A 26,837-nucleotide genomic window follows, 5' to 3' on the forward strand; every position below is an offset into this window, starting at 1 on the left:
AAAAAAATTTGATTTGAAAGGCAGAATTACAGAGAGAGAGAGAGAGAGAGAGCGAGAGCGAGAGCGAGAGAGAGCGTTCATCTGCTAGTTCACTCTCCAAATAGCTGCAATGGCTGGAGCTAGCCTAGGCTGAAACCAGGAGCCTGGAACTCCATCAGGATCTCCCACATGAGAGACTTGGGCCATCTTCCACGGCTTTCCAAGGCACATTAGCAGGGAGCTAGATCAGAATTGGAGCAGCCAGGACTTGAACGGATGCCTATATGAGATACTGACATTGTAGATGGTGGCTTAACCTGTTATGCCACAACACTGACCCCTTGTGTATACCTCATGTGCATAGTCTGAAGATAATTTTATACAGTATTTTTAGCGTGCTTGTGTTTTTACTACTACCCATCACGTGAGGTTAGGTGTGAAATTTTCTATTTGCAGTGTCATGTCAGTACTCCAAAATTTTTGAATTGTGGAACATTTTGTATTTTGTATTTTTGGATTAGGGAGTTTCAGCCTGCATGTGTGTGTATGTATATATCTCTTAGTATGTGTCATATGTTACTCACCAGGCACACACTGGTGAATTACATAGTCTCACATTGGAGCTTACCATCTTGTGGGAAAGAGAGTTAAATAAGAAATAGCAGGAACACTGTGATGAAGTGCTGTGATAGTCACTGAAGTGTACCCTGATGGAATACCTAACTGAGAGAGATGGAGTATCCACAGAAGACTTCCTAGAAAGCATTTTTGTTTGTTTTTATTATTCAAGAGGCGGAGAGGCAGAGAGCTCTAATCTTCTGGGTCACTCCTCAAGTGACCACAATGATAGGGCCCAGGCCAAGCCAAAGCAGGAAGCTCCATCCAGGTCTCCCATGTGGATGGCAGGGACTCAATTTCTGGATCTAACACCACTGCCTCCAGAATTTGCACTGGCAGAAAACTGAGGTCAGGAACCAGAGCTGAGCATTGAACCCAGCTGCTCTGATGTGGGATGTGGGAGTCTTAACAAGTAGGCAAAATGCCCGCCTGGAGGACACTTTTTTTTTTTTTTTTTTTTTGACAGGCAGAGTTAGACAGTAAGAGAGAGAGAGAGAGGTCTTCCTTCCGTTGGTTCACCCCCTAAATGGCCGCTACGGCCGGTGCACCGCACTGATCCGAAGCCAGGAGCCAGGTGCTTCCTCCTGGTCTCCCATGCGGGTGCAGGGCCCAAGCACTTGGGCCATCCTCCACTGTCTTCCCTGGCCACAGCAGAGAGCTGGACTGGAAGAGGAGCAACCGGGACAGAACCGGCGCCCCAACGGGGACTAGAACCCAGGGTGCCAGTGCCGCAGGTGGAGGATTAGCCTAGTGAGCCGGCGCCGGCCTGGAGGACATGTTTTGAAACTGAGATTTAGGGGCCGATGCTGTGGTGCAGTGGGTTAACACCCTGGCCTGAAGTGCCAGCTTCCCATATAGGTGCCAGTTCGAGACCCAGCTGCTCCACTTCCTGTCCAACTCTCTGCTGTGACCTGGGAGAGCAGTGTAGGATGGTCCAAGTCCTTGGGCCCCTGCACCCACATGGGAGACCTGGAGGAGGCTCCTGGCTCCTGGCTTCGGATCGACACAGCTCCAGCCATTGCAGCCATCTGGGGAGTGAGCCATCGGATGGAAGACCTCTCTCTCTTTCTCTCTGCCTCTCCTCTCTCTGTGTAACTCTGACTTTCAAATAAATAAATAAATCTTAAAAAAAAAAAGAAACTGAGATTTGGGGGCCAGCATTGTGGTATGGTGGGTTAAACTACTGCCTATGATGCCAGCATCCCATATTGGAGTGCTGATATGAGTCAAAGCTGCTCTACTTCTGATCTAGCACTTGGGAAAGAAGCAGAAGATGGTCCTAGCGATTGGGCCGCTGACACCCATGTTGAAAACCTGGATGGAATTCCTGGCTCCTGGCTTTTGCCTGTCCCAGCTGTGGATATCGAGTTCATATGGGGAGTGAACCAGCAGGTGTAAGATCTCCTCTCTGTATCACCCTCTCTGTCACTCTGCCTTTCAAATAAATAGAATAAATATTTAAAAATCAACTGAGGAGGAAAAGTTGGCTTAGTGAAGGGGGAAGGGGTGGAATAAATAGTTGAAGGGAAAGGCAATTAGGAATGTCCAGAATTGAGAGAAAGCCTGGGACACTTAGTGGGCTTCAGATAATTTGGCTTGGAAAGAACAGGGAAAAGCACTGGAAAATGGGAGTGATTCAAACCAGAGAGGTTGGAAGACCTTCTAAAGTATGCATTAAAACAGATTTATTTATCAGAATTATAGAGAGAGAAGAAGAGAGAGAGAGACAGAGACAGAGAGAGAGACAGAGAAATCCTCTATTCGCTGATTCACTCCCCAGATGTTCGCAATGGCTGGGGCTGGGCTAGGCTGAAATCAGGAGCCAGGAACCTCTTCCAGGTCTCCCACACAAGTAGCAGGGACCCAAGCACTTGGGCCGTTCTCCACCATTTTTTCCCAGACCATCAGCAGGGAGCTGGATTGGAAGCAGGGCAACAGGGACTTGAATCAGTGTCCCTGTGGGATGCAGTCCTCGCAGGCAGTGGCTTAACCTGCTACACCACAATGCTAGCCCTCTAGATTATGCTTTGAAGTTGGGATTTAGTCTTGGAGGCTATAAGAGTGAATGAATTTCCAGCAAGGAAGGACGTAGTTTAATTTTAAAAACTTTTTAGCTGTGGTAAGGGATCTCAGAATACAGAGTAGGAGGCTGAATGAAATCTGTAGTGATGGGAGTGAAGAGGAGACCAGGATTTCAAGAGATCAGGTCACAGGAGTTTTGGACTCAGTGTGTGGTTGACAGTAGGAGGTGAGGCAAAGAAAGTCCTTTGGCTCCATACCCACGTCTCTTTTGGTGCTCTGGGATGGGAGCATCGGGGGAAAACTGTGTTCAATTTTGAATTGTTGCTGTTACCCTGTGGAAGACACATCAGAAGATGACCAGAAGGAAGATAGCTCTAGTTCAGAAGCAAGCATGGGACTTGCCAGTGCTCAAGTGCTCATGAAAGCCATGCAAAAAAATGCCACTGCTCATTTGATGAGTCTCAGTTGTATTCCTGTACACAATACGAAAGGAAGGAGGTGAGCTGCTTGGAAGCATGGAGTCTGCTGCCTGTGTGAGTGGCCCACAGTGCTCTCTGAGCAGCAAAGATTGACAGTGGGGATAGGGAAAGTCCTAGGAACCTGAACTTCTCAGTTTTTGTTGATCTTGGGCCTTATTAACTCAGACTCATTTGGAGGTTTGTAGGGGCAGATGGCTTGGCATTTTTCAGATGCTTTATAGGTTTCCTCATGGCTTGGACTCCCATTAGAAGGATGATTAGGGTTATTTTCATGGCCTTGAGAAAGCTTTGTATTGACAAAGAGAAGTCAACCTTGACAAAGAGAAGCTTTGGTTATACACAAAGTGACTGCAGTGAGAAGAGCTTCAAGCGGAGGTGGGGCTGGTGGGGGGAGGATACCAAGCAACATGTGGAGCAGCTTATCGTGGAATGACACTTTGTGTAGTATTTTTCTAGTCTTTTTTCGTAGGTTTTTACATGGATTATTCCCTTTTACCTCTTTGTTTATCCTAGCAATACTATGAGGAAGCCACTTTATTATTCCCCTTTGAAAGACATGGAAATTGAGACACAGAGAGGTTAAGTGACCCACCTAAGAGTTATACAGCCAGCCCTGAGCAATGTTAAAAACAGGAACTAGAGTACAGGTTCCTGACTCAAGCTTGTGTTCATTGGCTAGGTTAGATTGCCTCTTTTGTGCACTGCAGGGGGAGAAATAGGACTCCATTTGGCTTCTCACCTGCTGGACTCTCCCGTCTTTATAATCTTTAAGTAGCCTGAGGCTTTGCTGGGGAGAGGTCTTAAGACCCAACCTCTGGGAAAGATGTTTGGCCTTCAGCCTGTGCTGGCCCCTGAGTGCCAGAGAATCAGAAACCTATCTGAAGGTCACATTCTAGAGGAATCGGTGGCCCCAGGCACTTTTCTGTGTATTCCACACCATCTCTGTCTCAACACAAGGAAGACTTTGTTAAAGCAGAGCATCTGTGTGCAAGTCCCTTGGAGCTGGTGCTAAATGGCTATTGGTGAAAACAGAGTGTGACTGAAAAATGAGATGTGAAAGTTCTCGAATGTGACATGAGCTCTGAAATCTCAGGAGAAGCTAATCCTGCCACTTTCCCTGCATCCTGCAGGATATTTTTTGAATGAATTTTGACTTTTTTCTTATACTAGCTGTTGCCTACGCCTTCTAATCTTGGTTCAGCCACTCTGAAGAAAGACCATGGTTACAACTATACAACAGAACTCCTTTACAGCCCAAGTGAGACTGGAGGACATTCTGATGGCTTCATTTCATACTTCTGAACTAGTCAACTGCTGGAAAATAGACGTGCTTTCTTTCTTCAGAGCTCTCATGAATCAAAGCTGAAAGCATCAGAGAGAGCCCCATCTGAGCCCCAGTTCACCTGCAAGAGGTGCCTCTCCTGCTGTTCATAGGGAGCCCCAGGTCTTCAGCAGAGGACTTTGGGACTACCAGGACGCTGTGCATGGCTTAAGAGGAGTTGGGCGTCTCTTTCTGGGAGATGATATAAAAGCAGTGGCATTCTCATGGTGCAGAATTCTAAGAATGATATAGAAGAGGAAAGGAGGATGACTCCGGTGGATGGCATTGTCAAAGCGCTTTGATGCTTGAGCTCTCGATTTGATTCTTTTAACAGCTCAGTGAGATTTGCATTAGTCTGTGGAGGAGGAAGTCAAAGCCCAGAGATAGGGCAATGACTTGAAACTCATATGCTAAACCCTGGCATATATGAGGAAGTTCTTGGATTAGGTATCCTGCCTTCATAGTCTCCAAATACATTGCTATAGACCAGATCATAACTTTCAGGGATTTAATTATGTAATTCACGAATCTGTTTACCTGTGTCCTTGTCTTCTCATCTGTTTCCTCAGCCAGAGTGAGGGCCTTCAGTGTGTTTCCAAGGCACAACTCGTAATGATCCCTTCTTCTACTGCACTTTTATCCCCTGGAACAAAAACCTGAAACCAGAGGTGATCAGGCAGAGCTTTGGAGCAGCAATAGAAACAGATGTCTCAAATCCATGCATTATATTCTGTATGAGACCATAAACCCACATGCAAGTAGCCAGTCAGCATTATTGAGCAAGCTTAAGTATATGATTCTCTTTGGGAATTTTTAGTTTTCCTCTATTATAGCAATTACCATATTAGCAGCCTGGAGCCAAGACTTCTGTAGTGACAGATAACAACAAGGGAGAAGACAGAGAAACTTCACCTGGAAAAGTGCCACACAGTATGAGGTCATTCAATGAAAAGATAAGCTCATGCCTGGGATGTATTAAAAAGCAATTCAGCAATACCAACTCCCTCAACACTGAACAGATGAGGCTGAAATAAAACTTCTGGGGCTTGAAATCTGTCTCTCCCAATGTTGATAATGCATCCATCTGGGAGCTAGTAACCAACAACAACCAGGTTCCAATTAGCAAAATATTAAAATTTCCCAGTGTTCTCTAAAGCACTAGTACTTTCAAACACATATGTTCTGTAATCAAAATCATTATCAGCAACCACTTTTGCTAAAATATATTCTGAGGGGACAAAGGTTAAATACAATTAGCTGTCACTAGCAACAACAACAACAAGAACAACAAGACAAGCTAAGCTCTGCATTCTCTGAAGTTTCCAAAAGCATCACTGAATTGCTTAGCAGTTCAACAGAATTTCATGTCACTAAGGAGTGCTCTCATTGAGCTCGGTGTACTCTGTTCAGTAAGACAGGGTAGTATATGAAGTGTTTTAGAAGTACTCCCATTTAAAATAATGTAAGCCATTTGTATTTTGTTATTGAAATAAGTATGTTTCAGATATCTGGGAAATTAATTTTTGTAGAATATTGCTCTACCAGTACCACTTTATCCTCAGCAATATTATCTTGCTGTAAGAACCTGAAATTTATATTAAACTCAGGGCGTGTGCACTAAGTGTCTGTTTTTGACTTCTCAATCACTTTTTAATAGGTTAGTAGCTTTCTAGCTAATGGCACAAAATCTAAACCAGTCAGCAAATTTTCAAGATTGAGTCCGGATTCCTAGTGTTGGGCTTGTATGCGTTTGGGAAATCTGGGTAATCACTCTGTGTCTCAATTTCCCTTCCTGTTATAAAGAAAGAACAATATCATCTCTGGATTTTGGAAACACCAGGTGGCAATCTTTAGAAAAATAATGTCAACATAATGAACTCCAAAAAAGAGATCTGGGTGGTGAGGGTAGGGAGCAGAAGGGGAACAAACGACGGGACACCGACCACTGGAAGACAGATGAAGGATTGCATGGGTGACTGGTAAAAGGGGTTGAAATTTAGGGAGGTCACAGGTCAGACAACTGATAAATACTGGTAGGTGAAATGGGTTATAGGTGAGCTAATTAAGACAAGTCAGGCAAGTGGCAGACAGAGATTAGGAGAAGAGGTAAAGATATGAGACAGAAGAGGAAAAAGACAGGGACAGGAACATTCAGTTTGAGAGAAGGGAAGAAAATTAGGAGCAAGTGAGGAAATGGCCACTTGAGGGTGGTAAGAGGAGGCTCTGTAGGATCCGTGCTGTCTCCTTCATCCCTCAAAGATGACCTGAGCTGATTATCAGTGTCATTTTTTTTGACATTTTGATTCTTCTCTATGCAGTAGGAAATAGTTTGAAGTCACTTGTAAGCCTCAAAATACACGTTCTCCCTCATGAAATCTGAAAGTTTTATATGTGAAAGTGAAGCCCAGGTGTCACATACAGAGTTGACAACCTGAACGTGGCAGTGAATCAGACTTCACAGCTGAAACACACTTTGACCTTTTTACATGTGACTTCTGAGCAATCCTGGGTGCTCGAGAGCACAGGCAATGTCATCTTCATTGACAGATGGGCTCCTTCTGTGTGTGAGCTACCAAATGCCGGACATCATGGCCGTGTTCTGAGGTCCCTCTCCAATTTCAGCATGGTCTCCAGAAGCCCTTTCCTTATTTCTGGTTCTTAGAGTCTCAACTGGCTTTCTTGCCTTAAGAGTTGGCTCTACCCTTGATCCCACTCACTTCTAAAACAACATTTATTTAAGAGACAGACAGACCCACAGAAAAAGGGAGGAATAGAGAGCACTGTCATTCACTGTTTTATTCCCCCAATAGCAACCGTTGGGGCAAGGCCTGACAACAGCCAGAACTGGGAATGTAATCCAAATCTCTCATGAGGGTGGCAGGATCCCAGTTATGTGAGCCTCACCACTGCCTCCAGGGTCTTCATTGGTGGGAAGCCAGAGTCAGGAGACAAAGCCAGGAATTGAACCCAGGCACTTGGATGTGAGATGTGGGCATCTTATCTGCTAGGCTAATTTTTAGCCTGCTCCAGACCATACTCATTTTGTAGCCCTGGCAGCCAAGTAGGATCGAAGCTCTTTTCAATTTTTTTTTTCTGTACATGAAATAATTTTTTTTTGTTTTAATAACTTAATACTTTGTAGCTCTTCACTCCAGAGACCTAGATGGGGTAACAAAAACAACTACAGACAATATAAATATTGTCAAATGAATTCCAAAAATCCTATTGTGTTTGTATAGTCTGCAGAAATGTGGATTGAGGCAAGAAAAAAGAACTAGAGTAAGAAAGAAAGAATGGAAGGAAGGAAGGGAGGAGGAGAGAAAAGAAGGAAGGAAGGGGGAAGGAAGGAAAAGAGGAAGGAAGGAAGGGAGGGAGGGAGGGAGGAAGGGAGGAAGGGAGGAAGGAAATAAAGAAAAAGGAGGGAGGGAGAGAGGAAGGAGGGAAGGAAAGAAAACTTTCTCTGAGTCCCTTCTGTAAAAGTTTCCCAGATTCCTGCTACCTCCACCTGAGCTTCACCCCACCTCCTTGAGCCTGACTATAGATGTGAAGATGAAAGAAACCAGTCTAGTGTGATCTAGTCTAGGATATGTTACTGACCCCATACTCAGTTCTGAGTGTGAGGAGAGCAGTTCTATCAGGCTTACCTCAAAATAAACTATGGCAGGGGTGGGTGTCTGGCATAGTGGTTAAGATGCCAGATTGGGGTGCCTGCATCCCATATCAGAGTGCCTAGGGATGCAGGCTGGATGTGTTTGCCAAGGCCATTGGTTTCTAGCTTCAGTCCCTCAAGCTGGACTCCATGCTTCATTTACTCAACTTGGTTTGAGTATTCTTCTCACCCTTCCTTTTCTTCATTCTTTCTCATCTTGGGATTTAGACTTGGGATTTAGAGCAAACGAAAGCCTTTTTATTGAACACTATTGAACCACCAAGGAAAATATAAAAAGCAAGCCTTTCTTTGTAGAGATAAACTGCTTTTAAAATAGAGAATTAAGAACAGAAAATGTAAGTTTAACTAAACTAGTTAAACAAATAATGAAGGGGAGGGGTAATAAGAACAGACAGAGATAAGAAGGAAGAAAAACTGAGGAAAGAGAGAGAAAGAGAAGATGGGAGGAGGAGAGGAAGATGAGGGGGAGGGTCGAGACTGCAGAACAGAGAATGAGAGAGAGTGTGCAGGGGGTAAGCCCAGAGAGGAGGGATAGAGGCACATGGGGCAAAACTGAAAGTGACTTTGGTGCCAGGGAACTGCATTCTAAATCCTCAAAAAGCCTACATCAAATACACTTAAGAGGGGAAACATTTCAAGAATCCTTTGAAAACAGGAATGAGACCATGCTATTATCACTACTTCTGTTCAACCTCATCTTGGAGGTCTTAGGGGAATGAAGCAAGAAAAACAAATGCAAAGAAAGCAAGAATTCATAGATTACTTGATTTATGTGTTCACAAAATCCAAAATAAAATTTTGAAATGATTATATCAGGGACTCTGAGTACAAAGATCAACCTGCAAAAATCAATTATATTTCTGTATTAACACAGTCATGCAAGCATGAGTACAGACAAATGGAAATTAACAAAATTGTTTTACAAAATGATAAAAAAACTTAAGATACTTTTCTCAGCCTCATTTTTTTCTCAAGTATGAAATTAGACCCACTATAAAATAACAACAGTGACATTAGTAGAACTAATTAGTAGACATGCAGTAGAAAGCCGTTGGTGTTCATGGAGAACCTGCAAGATACCAGACAGTGTTCTACATGTTTACATGGGTTATTTCTTTCTTTCTTCTTCTTCTTTTTTTTTTTTTTTAACATGGGTTATTTCTTTTAACTTTCACAACAACCCTTTTATGGCTACTGTGAGGGTTAAATGAGGTCATATACCTAAAACATTTAGCAAATTGTCTTCCATGTAATACATTCTGTATACATTTTAGTAATATAAAATAATCATTATTTTAAAGAGACTCATAGACTCAGTTTTTAGTAGAACTAAACTGCCATTCCTTTGGCTGAAGATTTGTAAAATAAGCAGTCACATATTGTTGTTTTAAAATTTTCAGTAGCTCAGTAATTCATTTATTCATTCAGGCACTGCTCTTGGGTAGACAGAATCAACAAAATCCATGCCCTAATGGAGTTTACAGTGTATGGGGAAGGGAGACATTGATCAAGTGATGTCAGAGATTTTGCTGTGAGACTGAAAGATCAAGCACTGAGCATGATGAGGGCATCCGCTGGGAGAGCCTGGTCTGCACTGGAGAATAAAAGATAGCTTTGCTGCAGAAAATGCGGTTGAGCTGAGTCCGGAGGGGAGGGCTCAGTGGAGGGGCTGGGTTGGGGAAGAGAGCGTTCCACACTGGGGAAACAGTCAGTCTCCAGGGGGTAAGGGTTGGGGGTGGAGGGAGGGTGTGGCATGTTTCAGGAGCTGGAAAAAAAAAAAAAAAAACCTCCGAGTGACTAGAACTCAGAGAAAAAGGGTTGTTGTACGAGCTGGGAGGCCAGAGGTCAGGTTGTCCAGGCCTGGGGCCCTTATTTTTATTTTTTTTTTAGAAAACTTTAATGAAAATAAATTTCAAAAGTACAACTTTTGGATTATAGCCATTTTCCCCCCAATAACCACCCTCCCACCTGCAAACCATCCCATTTCCTACTCCCTCTGCTATCCCATTCTTCATTAAGATTCATTTTTAATTATCTTTATATATAGAAGATCAACTTAGTATATACTAAGTAAAGATTTCAACAGTTTGCACCCACACAGACACACAAAGTATAAAGTCCTGTTTGAAGACTATTTTTGCCATTAATTCTCATAGTACAACACATTGAGGACAGAGATCTTACGTGGGGAGTAAGTGCACAGTGACTCCTGTTGATTTGACAATTGACACTATTTATGTATTTAATAAAGATTTTATTTATTTTATTTGAGAGGTAGAGTTTCAGACAGTGAGAGGGAGAGACAGCAAGTAAGATCTTCCTTCCATTGGTTCTCTCCCCAAATGGCCACAATGGCCAGAGCTGCGCTGATCCGAAGCTAGGAGCCAGGCGCTTCTTAATGGTCTCCCTTGTGGGTGCAGGGGCCCAAGGACTTGGGCCATCCTCCACTTCCCTCCCAGGCCATAGCAGAGAGCTGGACTGGAAGTGGAGCAGCAGGGACTAGAATCAGTGCTTATATGGGATGCCGGTGCTGCAGGCGGAGGATTAACCTACTGTGCCACGGCACCAGCCCCTCGACACTCTTATTTATGACGTCAGTAATCACCCAAGGCTCTTGTCATGAGCTGCCAAGGTTATGGAAGCCTCTTGAGTTCACAAACTCTGACCTTATTTAGACAAGACCATAATCAAAGTGGAAGTTCTCTCCTCCCTTCAGAGAAAGGTACCTCCTTCTTTGATGGCCTGTTCTTTCCACTGGGATCTCACTTGCAGAGATCTTTCATTTAGGTCATGTTTTGCCACAGTGTCTTGGCTTTCCATGCTGGGGCCCCTTATTAAGCATTTTCTCAATTCTCCTAAAATGAATGGAATGCTCTGCAGGGTTTAATGGAAAGGAGTGATACAAGCATATTTGTGTTTTTAAAGTATTTCTCCTCCGAGAGGCTACTGCTGTTGTGTAGGGAGGTTAGGCTAAGGCACCATCAGTAGAGGAACCTGGTGGGTGTATCAGAGAGATGTTTGAGTTGAGTGGTTGGGGCTTGGTGTTAGCTTGGGTGTAGGAGGAGGGATGCCCCACTGCTGGCTTCCTCTAGGAGGAAGTAACTTGCAGAACTAGATGACAAGGTGTGATGTTCGCTGAGATGAGGACAGCTTCTCGTTGCTGTGACACAGCTTTACTGTGTATTGGAGCATGAGAGCATATTCAACATGTTTCTTTTCCTATGGAAATCTGAAGGCCGCACACAGAGGAAAAGGAGTGACAGGTTGGTAACCTCGATATTGGGAGCTTAGAGATGCTTGCTCCTTGTTTCCCCTTTGACTTTCAAAGATATCAAGTTGTTAGATATTTAGTCTTTGAAACTTAAGGGCAGAGATACCAAGTTTATAAATTCTTGAAGGTTACATTTAGAACTGGTCAACTACTCATTCCCCTCCATCAGATCTGTTTGTTTAGTCTGAAAAACAATTAATTCAGTGCAGAAATATATGTCTTCATTGTTTTTCTATTTACCTTTTAAGTCTCTTCTCCTTATGTCATAATTAGTTGTATGTGAGGAGAGATTTGCCTCCTCCAATGGTTGTACAGACTGGATCATATTAAGATATAGTAGCTCTGAAGTTCACTACCTCTGACTAGGAATGCCTTTGGCAGGAACACCAGGGCTGGAAAATCCTGTCAGAAGCCTTGGTTAGAGCCTTTGTCAAATGGTGGTGCTTGGAGTTGGTATGAACAAGCCTAGAAGAAGGCCTTTGAGTTTTCCTAGACTCCCCAAGACTGACTGGGACTCTCTGAGTCAGAAAGTCTGAGTCAGATCAGAATTTAAGTCTTCTTAACCCCCTACCACTTTTCTGTAGCAGAAAGGATCCTATGGGACCCCTTAAAAGGAAGAGAAGCCACTAGTGGTAGAGTGAGGAATATGAAATCAGATCTTTTACTTAGGTACATGACTGGGGTGTGGGGGATATGGCTGATGTGTGTGTGCAAACATGTGTACTTCAGGTCATTCAGGTCAGGTCATAGTGCCCCGTTCCCACACACGCACATGCGCACGCGTGCATGTGCACACACACACACACACCCATGTGCTTGGTCTGTGACTCCGTCTCTGTGTCATAGCCTAACAGCCTCCTTTGTATAAGGAATGGGAATAAAATTTCCTGTGTTTTCCGACTTCCTCAAAATGCCAAGGCCAAAGTAGAGCTTTGGGAGCTCTTGTGGGCTGGGTCTCCTTTCTTAACATGGGAGCTCTCGTGGGCTGGGTCTCCCTTCTCCCTCCCACCTTTCCCAGCTGTCAGCCTGACTCCACAATGTCCCTACCCACAGCACTCCACCTCGGTGAGCATCATGGGCTTTTCCAACACTCTGGAGATGGAGGTGTCATCTACCAGGCTGGCCAGGACCCTAGAGCCACAGATCAAGAGCGTGAGCAACCTTACCACTGGACCTCCCCAGGCAGCACCAAGCCTGCTGAGTGGCACCCCCCATACTGTGTCCAGCCTGACGAATGTTCAGAACCACGCCGTGCCCAGCCTGACAGCCAGTCACCTACAGACTGTGCCCAACCTTGTGCGTGGCACTTTCCAGTCCATGCCCAACCTGATGAGTGAGTCCCCCCAGGCTGTCACAAGCCTAGCAAGTGATCACTCTCAGGCTGGGTCCAGCCTAACGTCTGGTCATACCCAGGCTGTGCCAAGTCTGATCAGTTGTCCTCTGCAGAGCATGCCTCCGATTTCTGAAATGCAGCCAGAAACTGGGTCCAGCTCCAGCTCCAGTCCTGGCTCTGGCCGAACCACAGGGAGCCTGTGCCCTGGGGATGGAGCTGACCGCTCCCTGGTGAATGCCCTGTGTAAGGTAAGTCTGGGAAATGCCATTCATCTCCCCTGCTCATCACTGGGCAAAAGGTTGGCTACTGAAGGCCTCATCCTGGCCTTAGCCCAACAGCTCTGAGACCACTTATGGCAAAAATGTCTTATTGCTTTGATTCTTGTTGATCTTTTGAAAGATGGAGAGTGAGGATTCTACCCGCTTCACTGACTTAGTGGGACAAGGCCCCACAGTTCCTGGTCTGGCTACTTCCAAGGACTTGGCTGTCCCAGCAGAACTGGAAGAGCCAATTAACCTCTCTGTGAAAAAACCTCCTGTGACACCAGCAGTCAACACATCCACGGCTCTGCAGCAGTACCGGAATCCAAAAGGTGAGTCTCAAGTAGGCAGCCTGCCTTTCATGTGGGCCCCGGATGTGAGCAGTCAGACTCATCACTTCCAGGTGAGGCAGGGGCCAGCAGACTGCACGCCTCAGGGAATACTGCTTCTCTCTGAAGCTAAATTCACATTTCTTTTCCACAATTGGCAGATGACACTTGCTCTGCTTTGCTCACCGAGGCCATAGCAGATCCATGTGGCCTCGTATAACATTCCCCATGTAGAAAGTTCTGGGAGGTCTGGGTTAAAGGTAAGGCAAGATAGCAAGAATGTTCCCAGAAGGGCTAGCCCTCGCAGAAGGGTATAGGGAGAAAAGCATTCTTGACTAGGGAATCAGAGGTTGTAATTACAGGGGGAAGAACGTGCTATGCCTCAGAGTCAAACAGATCTAAGTTAGACAACCAGCTCTGTCTCCTTCTATTTGATCCTGGGTGAGGTCCCTTAACTCCCTGAGTTGCTTTGTTTTTCTGTAAATGAGGCTAATCATACCTACTTCAGAGACTACTGGGACAGATTACTATAGTGAAATCACGTGATAACTTCCTGTGTGACAGCAAGCATTTTCCTCGTACCCAGCAAGTTGTGTTGTGCCTATACTAAAGGGAATTTAGACCACTGAGATTGACTCTAATTTTTTTCTCAGTTATCTTTGCCCCTTCTCAGACAGGGGTAGGCTAAGGTTTATTTCTCTGTGGATGGGTTGGAAAGCTACTATCTAGTGTTCATCTGGGACTTGTTCAATTCAGTGTACGATGTGTGTTTTAATTTGTAATGATCAGTTTATTTTCTATATATATTTGGTAAATGAAAACTAAAGAAACAGTTTTTTTCTTTTTTTTTACACTGAAAGATCAAAAGTTATTGATTCTTACTATACACAATAATGTAACTCATTCTGCATTTTAAATGTTAAATGTTAAAGACTCTCCTTTGGGCACTGCCAGGATCCTGGCTCTGGGGCCTTCCCTGAGTCTCTGAGTGAGTCTGTAGCTTGGGCAGACTTTGTCCCTTGCTGCAGGGGGCCTCTGGGATGCACTTTAGAATGGGGGCAGGTGTGTTGGACCCTGCTTGCCCAGTTAAAGTGCCTGTGACAGTGCCTGGTGCTGAGTGGGAGCTCGGTAGATCCCGTCCGCTCCTGTTGCCCCACCGCTGCCTTCTGCTCGGTGGCGTGGGCTGCGCCGCTCAGGAGGGGCGCTCTCTGGAGGCTCCTGCCTGCCAAGTGCGGGTGGATTCTCAGGCAGTGCTGCAGTCCCGGCACTTGACTAAACAGGTCACACCCGGGTAGCAGGATGCCAGAGCAGGTGACACCAGCGCGTGCGCTGGGATCGATGATCTGCGAGCTCATTGTGATGGTGAGACGGTGCCCCTCAGTGCCTGATACAGCGCTCGGCTGTAGGCAGCCTCTGAGTGTTCTCTGTGTTCGTCTTTTCAAAAGAAGATGGCCTTCCTCCTCTCGGGAAGGACGTCGTGGTTGGATTATTAGCGCGATGAATGGTTACCATGCAGGTAACAATTGCATGACAGGTGTGTGGCCCAAAATATGGATAGCAGATGTGAGTGGAAGGCATGGGTGACAGGGTGTGTCGTCACAAATGCACGTCACAGATGCTTATTTGTATTTTGCTTTAGAGTTTGAGAATTTTGAACAACGAGCCTTTGAGCTGGATCCAAAAGAGAACCGCAGCATCAGGTACCAGACTCTGGGCCAACTTCCCCCTGCCATCCCCAGCTTCATGTCCTGAGTGGTTGGCACAGGCAGTAAGCACCCTGGATGACTTAATGAGAAGCAGGCATTTGCCTGAGACTGTCTTTTTTAATCCCGGCCCTCCAGCGGGGTCTGTGTGGTTGGGCACCCAGGGTGGTGTGGGAGGATGTCCTGGCTCCTGCACTGTGAGGCATGAGCCCTGTGTGCAGTCCTCATTCTTTAGGGAGCTCCATTCTTTGGCCAGAGGCTGAGCCAAAGAGTTTCCAAGTGGCTGACAGGGCCCGGCCAGGCAGAGCTGGGCAGGAGGGCAGAATGTGGGCCTGCAGAGGGAAGACTGAGGAGCTCTTAAGTAGAAATTCCATTATGGGGTCATGGATGAGCTTCACTTATAGGGGGTAGGGCCAGAGGAGGCCTCCACCCATACCCAGGGGTGTCTCTCTTGCCACAGAGCCTTCCATTGTGAGCCCAAGATTCCCTATGTGCGGCTGGAGCGACTCAAGATTTGTGCTGCCTCCTCAGGAGAGATGCCTGTGTTCAAGCTGAAGCCACAGAAGAGTGATCAGGATGGGAGCTTCCTGCTGGTCATTGAGTGTGGCACGGAGTCCTCCAGCATGTCTATTAAGGTGCCACTTTTGGCTCAAGATCAAGTATGGTGCCACTGTACTCAGCCTTGGCCTTGAACCTTGACCCAGCCCAGGAGCCGCTCCCTTCTTTCTGCTACTGCCAGGATTCTGGCTGTGGGGCATATCCTGAGCCTCTGAGTGGGGCTATAGCTTGGCCAAACCTTGTGCCTTGCTGCAAGGGGCTTGTGAGGTGCACACTAGGAGTGAGCTGTCCATGTGCCTTGGGCTCCTTGGGGTCCTGGAATAAGGGGTTCTCATAGTAGGTGCTCAGGGCCTCTCAGTTCCTCCCTCCCTCCTTCCTTCAGTGACTTCTCGGTGCTGTGCTCCTGACTTCTCAGACTTGCTTCTTCCCCTAGGTCAGCCAGGACAGCCTACCTAATGCTATCCAAGCCCCAGGTCTGGGAGGCAGAAAGGTCACTGTCACTTCTCTGGCTGGGCAGCGGCCGCCAGAGGTGGAGGACACATCTCCTGAAGAACACAGACTCATTCCTCGAACCTCTGGAGCCAAGAAGGGGCCCCCAGCCCCAATAGAAAATGAAGACTTCTGTGCTGTGTGCCTCAATGGCGGAGAGTTGCTGTGCTGTGACCGCTGCCCCAAAGTGTACCACCTCTCCTGCCACGTGCCAGCCTTGCTCAGCTTCCCAGGGTGAGCCATGCCCATCCAGGGCCATCAGTTGCTAGCAGGGTTATCTTCCATAGGTGATTATTCCCAGCCAGACCCACAGAGCTCCCCAGGATGGATGTCCTCCCCTCTTCTGGGCATGCATGGATTGTGATCTGTCAGTTGCTGGGCCCTACAGTGCTGTGTCTTCTGCATACAGGCTGGTAGCTGCTTGAACTTTGACTGGCTGCCCTTTCTCTGTTGTCAGCTTCTTCCCTCATACAGATTTGTCCTGATGTTCCTGCCCCAGCCCTTCCCTAACTCCTGTTTTTCTGGATTTACTAAACCCTGAGTTACTAAATTTCTCTCAAACTCGTGGTTGGGAATCCATGCCCTAAGGAGTAGGGCTAGGACTCAATTTCCCATGCTATCACCACTCATTTGTCTTGGAGCAGAGGGACAGAGAAGGGTGCTCCAGGCAATGTGCTGAGGCCTAACACGGCCTCGCCTGCCTACGCAGGGGAGAGTGGGTTTGTACCTTGTGCCGCAGCCTGAGCCAGCCAGAGATGGAGTACGACTGTGAGAATGCCCGCTATAACCAGCCTGGAGTGCGGGCACCTCCTGGCCTGAGCATATATGACCAGAAGGTAGGGAGGGGTGTGAGGGAGCAAAGTTCTTTTCCCAGGGGGTCCCCGCTATGCCCACAGGGGTGGGGGCTTTTCAGAGGGGAGGAGAGGCCTCTCGGGACCTTTCCCTGGGGCTCCACCTGGCAGCTTGTCCTGTGGAGATTTGTGTGATTTTCTGTCTCTCAGCAGTTTTCCTCTGGCTTGGGAGCTTGAACTGTGCCTTAGGATGGTGGCTGGGACCCTGGGGGAGAGAGCCAGAGAGTTGTCAGGGCCACCACCTTTAGTTCTTTCAAGGGGGAGCCAGAACAAAGTGGCACTGCTGCCAATTCTGATTTCCGCAGAAGTGTGAGAAGCTGGTCCTGTCCTTGTGCTGCAACAGCCTCAGCCTGCCCTTCCACGAGCCAGTCAGCCCCCTGGTAAGGAAGGCCTCCCTCCTCCCGCCTGCTGCTCAGGGATCAGGGGTGGGAGAGGGCGGTACCAGGGTGGGCTCAGAGCAGGGCCACCGGCAGTCGTGACAGTGTTAACTGTGGGTGCTCCAGGGGACCCCGGGCACACTCCAGCCTCCCCTCTGTAGCTGCCACCGCAGCCGACGTGACAAGCGGCACAGGACACAGTCCTCCTTTCCCCTTTCTCCTTGTCTTCTTTCTCTGGGCTTTTCTTCCCGCTGCCCTCATCTTTCTCCTTCTGCTGTTCTTTCACTTACATGCCCACTCCCTGTCCATCTCCCTGCCACCACTTCTCCCTCCCTGCTTTGCCTCCTTCTTTCTCTCTCTCCTCCCCCAAGGCCCGGCATTACTACCAGATTATCAAGAGGCCCATGGACCTGTCAATCATCCGGAGGAAGCTGCAAAAGAAGGACCCCGCTCACTACACCACCCCAGAGGAGGTGGTGTCAGACGTGCGCCTCATGTTCTGGAACTGTGCTAAGTTCAATTATGTATGTGGTGTCTGTTTCCCCTCCCTCCCATCTCCTGTGACCCCTAGACTATCATGGCTGGGTAGGGGCGGGGTGGGGTCAGGTTTGATCCTGGGCCACCAGAAGGACCTGGGTGCAGACTCCTGGGCCTCCTGTGACACGTGTTTAAAAGTTCACTCCCACACTTGGGACCTGGCCTGGATGGAGCAGGGGAATAGGGAGGTGCTGATGACTGGCCACTAGGGGCAGCCTGTCAGGGTCACTTCTAGGAGCCACTGCCAAACTGATGACTGAGCCCTGGGAGGAAATGTCCAGCTCCAGCTATCTCAGGATGAGACCGCAGCATGGGCCAGCCAGGCCCTTAGCTGTTGGTATAGCTCCTAAGGGAGCTGGAAGAGATGGGCTGGAGGGAACACCCAGACCTTCACTGTTCTCCTCCCCTTCAGCCTGACTCCGAGGTGGCCGAGGCCGGCCGCTGCCTGGAAGTGTTCTTTGAAGGCTGGCTGAAGGAAATCTACCCAGACAAACGGTTTGCCCAGCCACGGCAGGAGGACTCCGACTCCGAGGAGGTGTCGAGTGAGAGCGGTTGCTCTACTCCCCAGGGCTTTGCATGGCCCCCCTACATGCAGGAGGGCATCCAGCCCAAGAGGCGACGGCGACACATGGTAAAGAGTTGCTGGCAGTTGGCATGTGGGTGGCTGAGCAGCACAGGTGACCAGCAGAAAGTGCAGAGCAGTACAGGGCCCGTCAGCTCTAGTTATCACTGACATGTGAATGGGACGGACAGGCTAGGGGTCTGCCTAGACCACCCAGCAAATTAGCAGAACTAGAGTCAGAAACAAGGTGTCCTGACTTGCATCTCCTACACTGAGATGGTGGGGCCTATAAGAAGAGAAGTACCTGATGCTAATCCCTGATGTCTACTTGGGTTTAAGGGAGGAAAGAAGGGATTTTTTTTTTTTAATGTTTTATTGAGGCTGATGTTGTGGTGTAATGAGTTATGCCATGGCTTTGCAATGCCAGCATCCCACATTGGAGTGCTTGTTTGAGTTCCAGCTGCTCTGCTTCCAGCCACCTTCCTGCTAATGTTGCTGGGAAAGCAGCAGATCATGGCCCAAGTGCTTGGGTCCCTATCACCCATGTGGGATACCCAGATGGAGTTCCTAGCTCCTGGCTTCAGCCTGTCCCAAGCCTGGGTGTTGTGTGGCCATTTGCAGTGTGAATCAGTGGATGGAGGATCCCGCCCCCCCCCCCCAACCGTGTCACCCTGCCCTGTGAATGAATGAATGCATGAATAAATAAACAAATCTTTAAAGATTTTATTTATTTGAAAGGCAGAGTTACAGAGAGAGTAAGAGAGAAAGAGAGAGGAGATCATCTTCTTTTTTTTTTTTTTTTGGAAGATTTATTTATTTATTTAAAAGTCAGAGTTACACAGAGAGAGAAGGATAGGCAGAGAGAGAAAGAGAGGTCTTCCATCTGATGGTTCACTCCCCAGATGGCCGCAATGGCCGGAGCTGTGTCGATTCGAAGCCAGGAGCCAGGAGCTTTTTCTGGGTCTCCCACGTGGGTGCAGGGGCCCAAGGACTTGGCCATCTTCTACTGCTTTCCCAGGCCATAGCAGAAAGCTGAGAGATCCATCTTCTGTCCACTGGTTCATTCCCCAAATGATCACAATGGACAGAGCTGGGCTGATCCAAAGCCGGGAGCCAGGAACTTCATCCAGGTTTCCCATGTGGGTGAAGGGGCCCAAGAACCTTGGCCATCTTTTGCTGACTTCCAAGGCTGTTATCAGGGAGCTGGATGGGAAGTGGAGCAGCCAGGACTTGAACCAGTGCCCATATGGGATGCCAGTGCTGCAGGTGGCAGCTTTCACCTGCTATGCCACAGCACCGGCCTCTAAACACATCTTTAAAAAATGGTTTATTTATTTAGTTACTTAGTTATTTTCATTTACTTGAAAGGCTGGTCTACTCCCACATGTGTGGCAGGAGTCCACGTGTTTGAACTGTAATCTGCTGCCTCCTAGGACTCTTTAGTGAGAAACCAGATCAGAAGTGGAGTAGCTGGACTTAACTGACACTCTCATATGGGACGCAGGTGTCACAAGAGGTGGCTGACATTTAGGCCTCACCATGCCCAGGAGGGATCTTTTTCAGCCCCTTGGTGAAGGACAGGAAGGAGAGAGAGCTCCTTTGACCTTTTGGCTGGTCCTGTCTGTGTAGATCTGAAACATCACTTCAGTGCTGTTAAATTCTACAATGTATTGCCTGCCTCCTGAGTGCTGAGGTCTGACCAGCCATCCCCACTTACTTCTGATACTTGGCACACAATAGTGAATGGCTTTTGTGAGTTTTGTTGTGGCTTTCCTGGAGTAGAATAAAAACATTTTGACTCTGGAGGATGCCAATCTTGACATTTAGCCTTTTATGTAACCAGGTTGTACAGTTAGCTATTCTAATTACAAAAACATATTTTTTCCTTTCAGGAGAATGAAAAAGCAAAGAAAATGTCTTTCCGCCTGACCAACAGCATCTCCCAGGTGTGAGGAAGAAGCCTGAGCATTGGCAGCTGGTACCCCGTCCTGTTGACCACTCCTCCCCATCCTTCAGCTTACTCTCTTCGGAATGTGGATGTGAGATGAGTTTTGTCGAGCTGTGTAGTGCTCTTCTTTTCCATTTGCATCTACAGCATTTATTTGGGAGCCATAGTGCATCCACTACAGAGAAGAATTCAGTAATAAACAGGACAGAGGGAGGTGTTCCTTATCACCAGAGTAATTGGATGTAGAGGATCCAGTTGACAAGACCATGCCTGGTCAGACCCAGGTGAATTCCTTGGTGAATTCTTTGTCCTGAGGAAAGCAGACCCTTCTCACCTTCCTGTGTCTAAGGCTCAGGAACAATGTAAATATTGGAGCTCTTCCCGGGCTCAGAATAGGGTAAAAGAAGGGAGAGAGGTTTGGACATGCAACAGACCCGTGATCCCTGGCCCAGCCCAGCCAAAGACTGTCACTGTTTGCCTTTGCTTGTCCTGTCAGGATGGAGGCACCTGCTGCAGGCAGAATAATGGAGGCTTCTAGAGGCCATAGGTCTCAACTGGTGCCTATTTGGATTCTAACGGTTTTCAGGGTATTTGTTCTTTACGGTGACTTAGGTGGTATCTGTGAAAGTGCTCTGGATGGTCTGACATTCTAGACCTAGCTGGGTCACTTACAGCTTCTAGCTCGGATTTCACTTGCAGGCTTAGAAGGTGGCAGCATCAGAATCTGCCCTCCGGGCCCCCGGTCTGGGCTAATTGTACTTCTTTGGCACAGAACCTGCCTTCCTGGAAGTGATCGCCAGTGGCCACCTCTTCATCCTCTCCATTCAGAGGTCTGGATCCTGAATTTTGTTTGGGAGAACTGTGAAGTAGCTATTGTCTGCTTTAGGCACAGAGATCCCTGGGCAAGGAGAGTTTCCCACAACCAGCTCACCTTGCTGGGCCTCTCCTCCCACTTAGAGGTTCTAATTCTCAACCTCTGCATGGTCACTGAGCCAAAGATCATAAGTATGTCCTCTGACTAGCCTACTTCTGGCTGTCCCCAGCCCAGGAAAAACCAGCGTTCCCCAGCAGCCCTTTTTGGTTGGAGATTAGAGAAGGCCCAGAGACCCATAGGAGCCAAAAGGAGTTGTTTCTGCATAAAATTATAGCTAAGGTGGAGGAGGAGGAAAATTGAGAGACAAGATGCCAGTGTCCTTTGGTGATTCTGAAGCAGGACCTTAGTTCTCCTGGAATGCAGAGGGGGGTGTTCTGGAAGCCATGGAAACAGGAGCTCCAGGCTGCATCACTAGTGAACTTTATGGTCCAGGCAGGATGTTAGTGAGGTTGTGGAATGGACAGATACTGGGGGTCAGGCCTCTTCCCAAGCAAGGGCTTGGTTGAGAAGAAACCCATTGCTGATACTGTGTGGGCCTGGCATTTCAGTGGCATGGGCTTGAGATAGCTTTGTCTGGTCCTGTTATGCCCTAGCTAATTTCAGGGGGGTCTCAGATCATGGCTTTATTTATTTATTTTCTTTTGACAGGCAGAGTGGACAGTGAGAGAGAGAGAGACAGAGAGAAAGGTCTTCCTTTTTGCCGTTGGTTCACCCTCCAGTGGCCGCCGCAGTAGCGCGCTGCGGCCGGCGCACCGCGCTGATCCGATGACAGGAGCCAGGTGCTTCCCCCTGGTCTCCCATGGGGTGCAGGGCCCAAGCACCTGGGCCATCCTCCACTGCACTCCCTGGCCACAGCAGAGAGCTGGCCTGGAAGAGGAGCAACCGGGACAGGATCGGTGCCCCGACCGGGACTAGAACCCGGTGTGCCGGCGCCGCAAGGCGGAGGATTAGCCTATTGAGCCGCGGTGCCGGCCATCATGGCTTTATTTTTGTGAAGAAATGCAGTATAAGGAAATTTTTGTTTGTAGGGCTTTGTTAATGAATGATTTTTTAAAAAGATTATTATTTTTTTTTTTAAATCAGAATTATAGAAAGAGAGGGAGAGGGAGAGAGGGAGAGAAGGAGGGAGAGAGAGAGAGAGAAACTATTTTTCATATGCTGGTTCATTCCCCAGATGGCCGTAATGGCCAGGGCTGGCCAGGCTGAAGTCAGGAACCAGAAGCTTCTTCCAAGTCTTCCATGTGGGTGTCAGGGGCCCAAACACTTGGGCCATCTTTCACTGCTTTCCCCAGGCCATTAATAGGGAGCTGGATCAGAAGTGGAGCAGCCAGAACAGCGCCCATATGGGATGCCGGCGCTGTAGACAGCAGCTTTACTCACTACACCACAATGCCAGCCCGGAATAATGTTGTTTTAATCAGAACATATTTCTTCTCTCCTGGTGAGTTGACGGTACTGCTCATTTCCTTCTCTGCCTAGTCTGAGAGTTTATCCTCATTTCAAAGCAAACTGTGTTCATCAAACTGTTCTTTCAGCAGCTTACGCTGAGCTCTCCTAAGCAGATGAGCTTCCGTGACCCTGTTAACTAGTTTGGGGTAAATAAGTCTTCAACAAACTACTGGTCAGGCAAGCTTTGGATCTAAGTCTGTTCTTTGGAGTACACTGACTTTCTGGTTTTGGCTCTGGCCATTTCTCTTTCAATTTCTCATTTGTTCTCTGGTTGGCTTGGCAGGGCTTCCTCTGTTCTTACCTCACTAATGCCTACCCAGGTCATCTTTCCTTGTGTGGCCCACATTCCCACCATTCCTCAAGGAGCTTCCTGATGCTCGGTTTTGGGCAGCCAGTGAGGTGGTGATAGGCTCACACCTGGTGGAGATCCTTCCCCAGGATCAACTGGAGGCCACAAGTGTGAAGTAGAAATGCCTGGTTAAAAGCTTGGCTCCCCATCTGGTAATGAAGCTCCCAGTTTGGGTTGTTGCTTGCTGGATCCAAGGATGCTGGCCCAGGGGATGTTAACAGTGTGGTGGAGTCACATAGTCCTTCCCCCTCATAGAGACCTTGCATGCTGAAGAGGCTCCTTTTAGGCTCCTGATGGGGGTGGGGGGTTGGCAAGGTGTCCTTTTCCCCAAAGTACAGGGCCTTAGCCCACCACACTGCCCCACCCCTGGTTATCCCTGCCCTTTCCATGCCTTTTCCTCTATACCTGGCACCAATGTTGCAGATCATGGTTTTGTTTTCTTTTTGCATGCAGAAAACAAAACATGACTTGGTAGAAATTAAAAATCCTGCTAGCCAAGTGATGGTCTTTAGTGGCTCTTTGCTAGCACTTGAGCTGATCCTGCTTTTGACTTGTTCTCAATATGTTCCCATCTTGAATCAGTCAAGTCCTATGGTCTTTGACAAAGTCATGCAATAACAATACAGTAAATTCTGGATTCTTATAGTATAGCATGAAGTCCTAGAAGAGAAATTTGTTTCTTGGGTTTGCTGAGAAACAGACCAGTAGAGTGGCTTCAGTTGATGCAAAGGAGATTTTAGTGTGAAAATCTATGCAGGGAGAACATGCGGAGCAGTGTTCTGCAGAACGTGGCTAGGTCAGCCCTGTCTGACTTCTAGCAATTGCTGACCACACACCCTGCCTGCCTCTGGTTGCCTCTCCCTCCATAGGTTGTACTCCACAGCATGTCCTGCCACCAACCCTGGTGGGCATTTCTGGTGACAGGTCTTTGCCTGGCTCTGAAGACCTAGGCCCTTCCTAGTTTGTACCCTCACTCTGCTCTTGCTCCTTCTCTCACTCCATGGGGTCATGTCCAGTCTTCTCTTCTGAGCTCCTAAACTGAGCCTTTGTTCCTGGGTCAACACCTGCTCTTCCTCCTCTTCTGCTCTCTCGCTCACTGCTGCTGCAATTGCCCTGCTCCTTTATTCCGTTTCCATGACCTCAGCCCTGCCTCCCTTCGCTGGTCTTTCAAACTTCTCCTGGACTTCTCTCCCCAGCACGAACCCAAGGCCCATCACACGCTGATATTTTTATTGGCATCCAGAACCATCTCATCTGCTTTGGCTGCCTTCTCCACATCACCCTACTTCCTGCTTCCTGCTCTGGCTGCTGAGCATGACAGATTCATGGCTGGCAGCCTCATTTGGGTACTCAGTATTGACTGGAAATTCTTTAACTTGTTGGTCTTCTTTTCTATCCATGCACCTCATCTTTGCTCTCAGCAAGTGACTGACCTCTTTGCTTCGCAGAAGACAGCCCCTAAAGCTTGCATTTCATTGCCCCCTGCTTCTCTTTCCTTACATTTGTCCATGTCCCTCCTCACCTCCTTTACTCTTGTTCCTATGTAGTTCCATGTTTCTTGAATCCTGTTATATGTCCTCCAAGACTTTGCTCCCTCTTTTGTTCCACTCCTCCCGCTTCCTGGGGTGTCAGCCTCTGTGTTGGTTACCTCTACAGAGCCTGCAAACAAGCACTTATCCCAATGATAATTAATAAAAAAGAAACTCAATAGAGTCTGTTGCTCCCTATACTATTTCTTTGTCAGCCAAGTTCCTTTATAAAAGAAATCTTTTTCATTGATTCTTCTTGGTTACTCTTTAGCCTACAGGGTCTTTCATAAAAGTCATCAGCGACATCCAGTTGCCAAATCAAATGAATACCTTTCAGTCCCTAGCTGTCTTGAACTCTGCATAGCATTTCACGCCATCTTCCACTCCCTCCATGAAACACCTTCTCCACTTGGCTTTTGTGACGCAAGTCTCTGGGTCCTCTTACTTCTTGGTTACACAGGCTGAGCCTTCCTTGCAGCCTAGACACGAGCACATGGCTGTGCTGTCTGGTATCTCCTCCTCAGGAGTTGGGGAGGCAGGAAGAATCGCTGCCTCCCGCTCTCCCAGTTCATTTTCTTTGAGTCCTTTCCTTTTCTTGGACTCAGTTGTCCTCATGCCAAACATGTTTATGAGCTCCTGCAGGGAAGACAGCATCTGTGAGCCCTTCCCTGCCTTCCCCAGTACAGCCCAGAGACAGGTTTTAGCCATCTTTGCCAGGAGGTCTCATGTAAATCAGCCCAAGTATGGCTTCAGTCTTAAAACATCCAGGCTGCAATCTGGTCAACTGGATTATCAGACTTGTGGGCCATGAATCGCCATGATCCCACACCAGCTAGGATCTGCCACAGTGGTTAGGAGCCTGGGTGGTGGTGAAACATGTTGCACGCGTGTCTCAGTGTTGTTGACCAGGAGGGGACTCCTGGCTTAGTGGGTGTCTGCCACTGATCCCATTCTGATGCAGGGAGACTGGGAAGTGCTTGGGTCCAGCTGGCGTCAGCATAACTCCCTGTAGTTGAGTCTTTCTCACCTGTGCTGATCATTACCACCTGCTTGCTCCAGTCGAAAGCAGATGCTGGTTGCTTTCTTAGAGGTAAGGAGGTGTAACAGAGGCACTTGATTTGAGAGTCTGAACACTTGATCACGAGCTGTGTGACCCTTGGGTACAGTTTCCCCATCTCTAAAACTGGAGTTGGGTGGCTGAGAACAGTGATATCTCAAAGGTTCTCCAGCTTAAAAGATGATTATTGAGCTTTTAGCTCCAGAGCTCAGGCCTCACAAAGAACCCGTGAACTCTAGGGATGGAATATAACTAGGGGAGGCTTGACCAGGGCAGAGAAAAGGAACCACGGGCCAACCTGATCTGCTTCAAGGAAAGTCCTCATCGGATCATTCGGCTTCTTAAGCCATATGCCCATCCCTCAAGCTGTACTCATTTTTGGGATATCTAGGATGAGTTTCTCCTAGGCCTTCTCTGGAAGCAGCCATTGGATCCAAAGTGGTTAGGGACAAGAGGGAGGAATACTGTAAGGGGAAGTGTCACTGATTTTGAAAGGACCTACACATTCAAGAACAAATAAAAGTAGCACTTTTCTTTACCAACAGTGTGTCCCAGCGTGTTTTTCAGTGAAGATAATTGAACCTACTGTGTGGACTTCTTGCTCGTGCACTTCAACATCAATAGTACAAGGGGGCAAGAATACACTGGTTAGCCTTTCTTTCTTGAGAAAGACTCAACTCTTCTTTTTCTTTCTTCTTCCTCTTTCTCCTCCCTCTCCATCTTCCTCATTCTCTTCCACCTCTCTTCCTCCCCTTTCTTCTTTGTAAATTTTTATTTATTTCATTTGAAAAGCAAAGAGTCAGAGAGAGACATACATAGAGAGCTTCCATCCACTGGTTCACAAGTCAAATGCTCATAACACCTGAACGGAGCCAGTGCCAAAGCTTGGAGCTGGAAACTCAATCCAGGTCTCCCACATGGTGGCAGGTACCCAATTACTAGGGCCCTCACTGCCACCTCCCAGGGTATACATTAGCAGGAAGATGGAGTCAGGAGCCAGAGCCAGGAATCAAACCCAGGTACTCAGATGTGGCACATGGGTGTCTCCACACTAGTCCATTGTCCACCCTCTGCCCTCTAATTCATACTGCATGAACACAGCCTATTCAAAATGTAGGCAACAAGTCTGAGGTGAAGTTAGGGAAAAAGCATCTTAGAATGCCTATCAGTTCCAGGTGCTAAACATTTCAAGGCTGTCCTTTGTATGATAATTTTCACAATGTTCCTTGTTGTCTTCTGCTCACTCTACACCAGTGGTTCTAGCCATTTTGG

General features: G+C 47.6%; 1 protein-coding gene across 4 annotated transcripts in view; it reads left to right on the forward strand.

Annotated features, from left to right (window-relative positions):
* The window catches only part of TRIM66 (tripartite motif containing 66), a 75,519-nt gene extending 49,433 nt beyond the window's left edge, over positions 1-26,086 (forward strand). For 3 of the 4 annotated variants that reach the window (XM_062196551.1, XM_062196552.1, XM_062196553.1), the window contains 10 exons: positions 12,414-12,941; positions 13,093-13,285; positions 14,922-14,982; positions 15,446-15,620; positions 15,977-16,266; positions 16,742-16,868; positions 17,189-17,263; positions 17,632-17,784; positions 18,210-18,428; positions 20,252-26,086. In XM_062196551.1, the coding sequence (XP_062052535.1) occupies positions 12,414-12,941; positions 13,093-13,285; positions 14,922-14,982; positions 15,446-15,620; positions 15,977-16,266; positions 16,742-16,868; positions 17,189-17,263; positions 17,632-17,784; positions 18,210-18,428; positions 20,252-20,311 (1,881 nt within the window). In that variant the 3' untranslated portion in view covers positions 20,312-26,086. Of the gene's footprint in view, positions 1-12,413; positions 12,942-13,092; positions 13,286-14,921; positions 14,983-15,445; positions 15,621-15,976; positions 16,267-16,741; positions 16,869-17,188; positions 17,264-17,631; positions 17,785-18,209; positions 18,429-20,251 lie in introns of those variants that run through there. The other variant, XM_062196554.1, reaches the window with a different exon arrangement.
* The last annotated feature ends 751 nt before the right edge of the window (positions 26,087-26,837 follow it).

The sequence above is a fragment of the Lepus europaeus genome, chromosome 7 (genome assembly GCF_033115175.1).
Source record: "Lepus europaeus isolate LE1 chromosome 7, mLepTim1.pri, whole genome shotgun sequence".
NCBI classification, from domain to species: domain Eukaryota; kingdom Metazoa; phylum Chordata; class Mammalia; order Lagomorpha; family Leporidae; genus Lepus; species Lepus europaeus.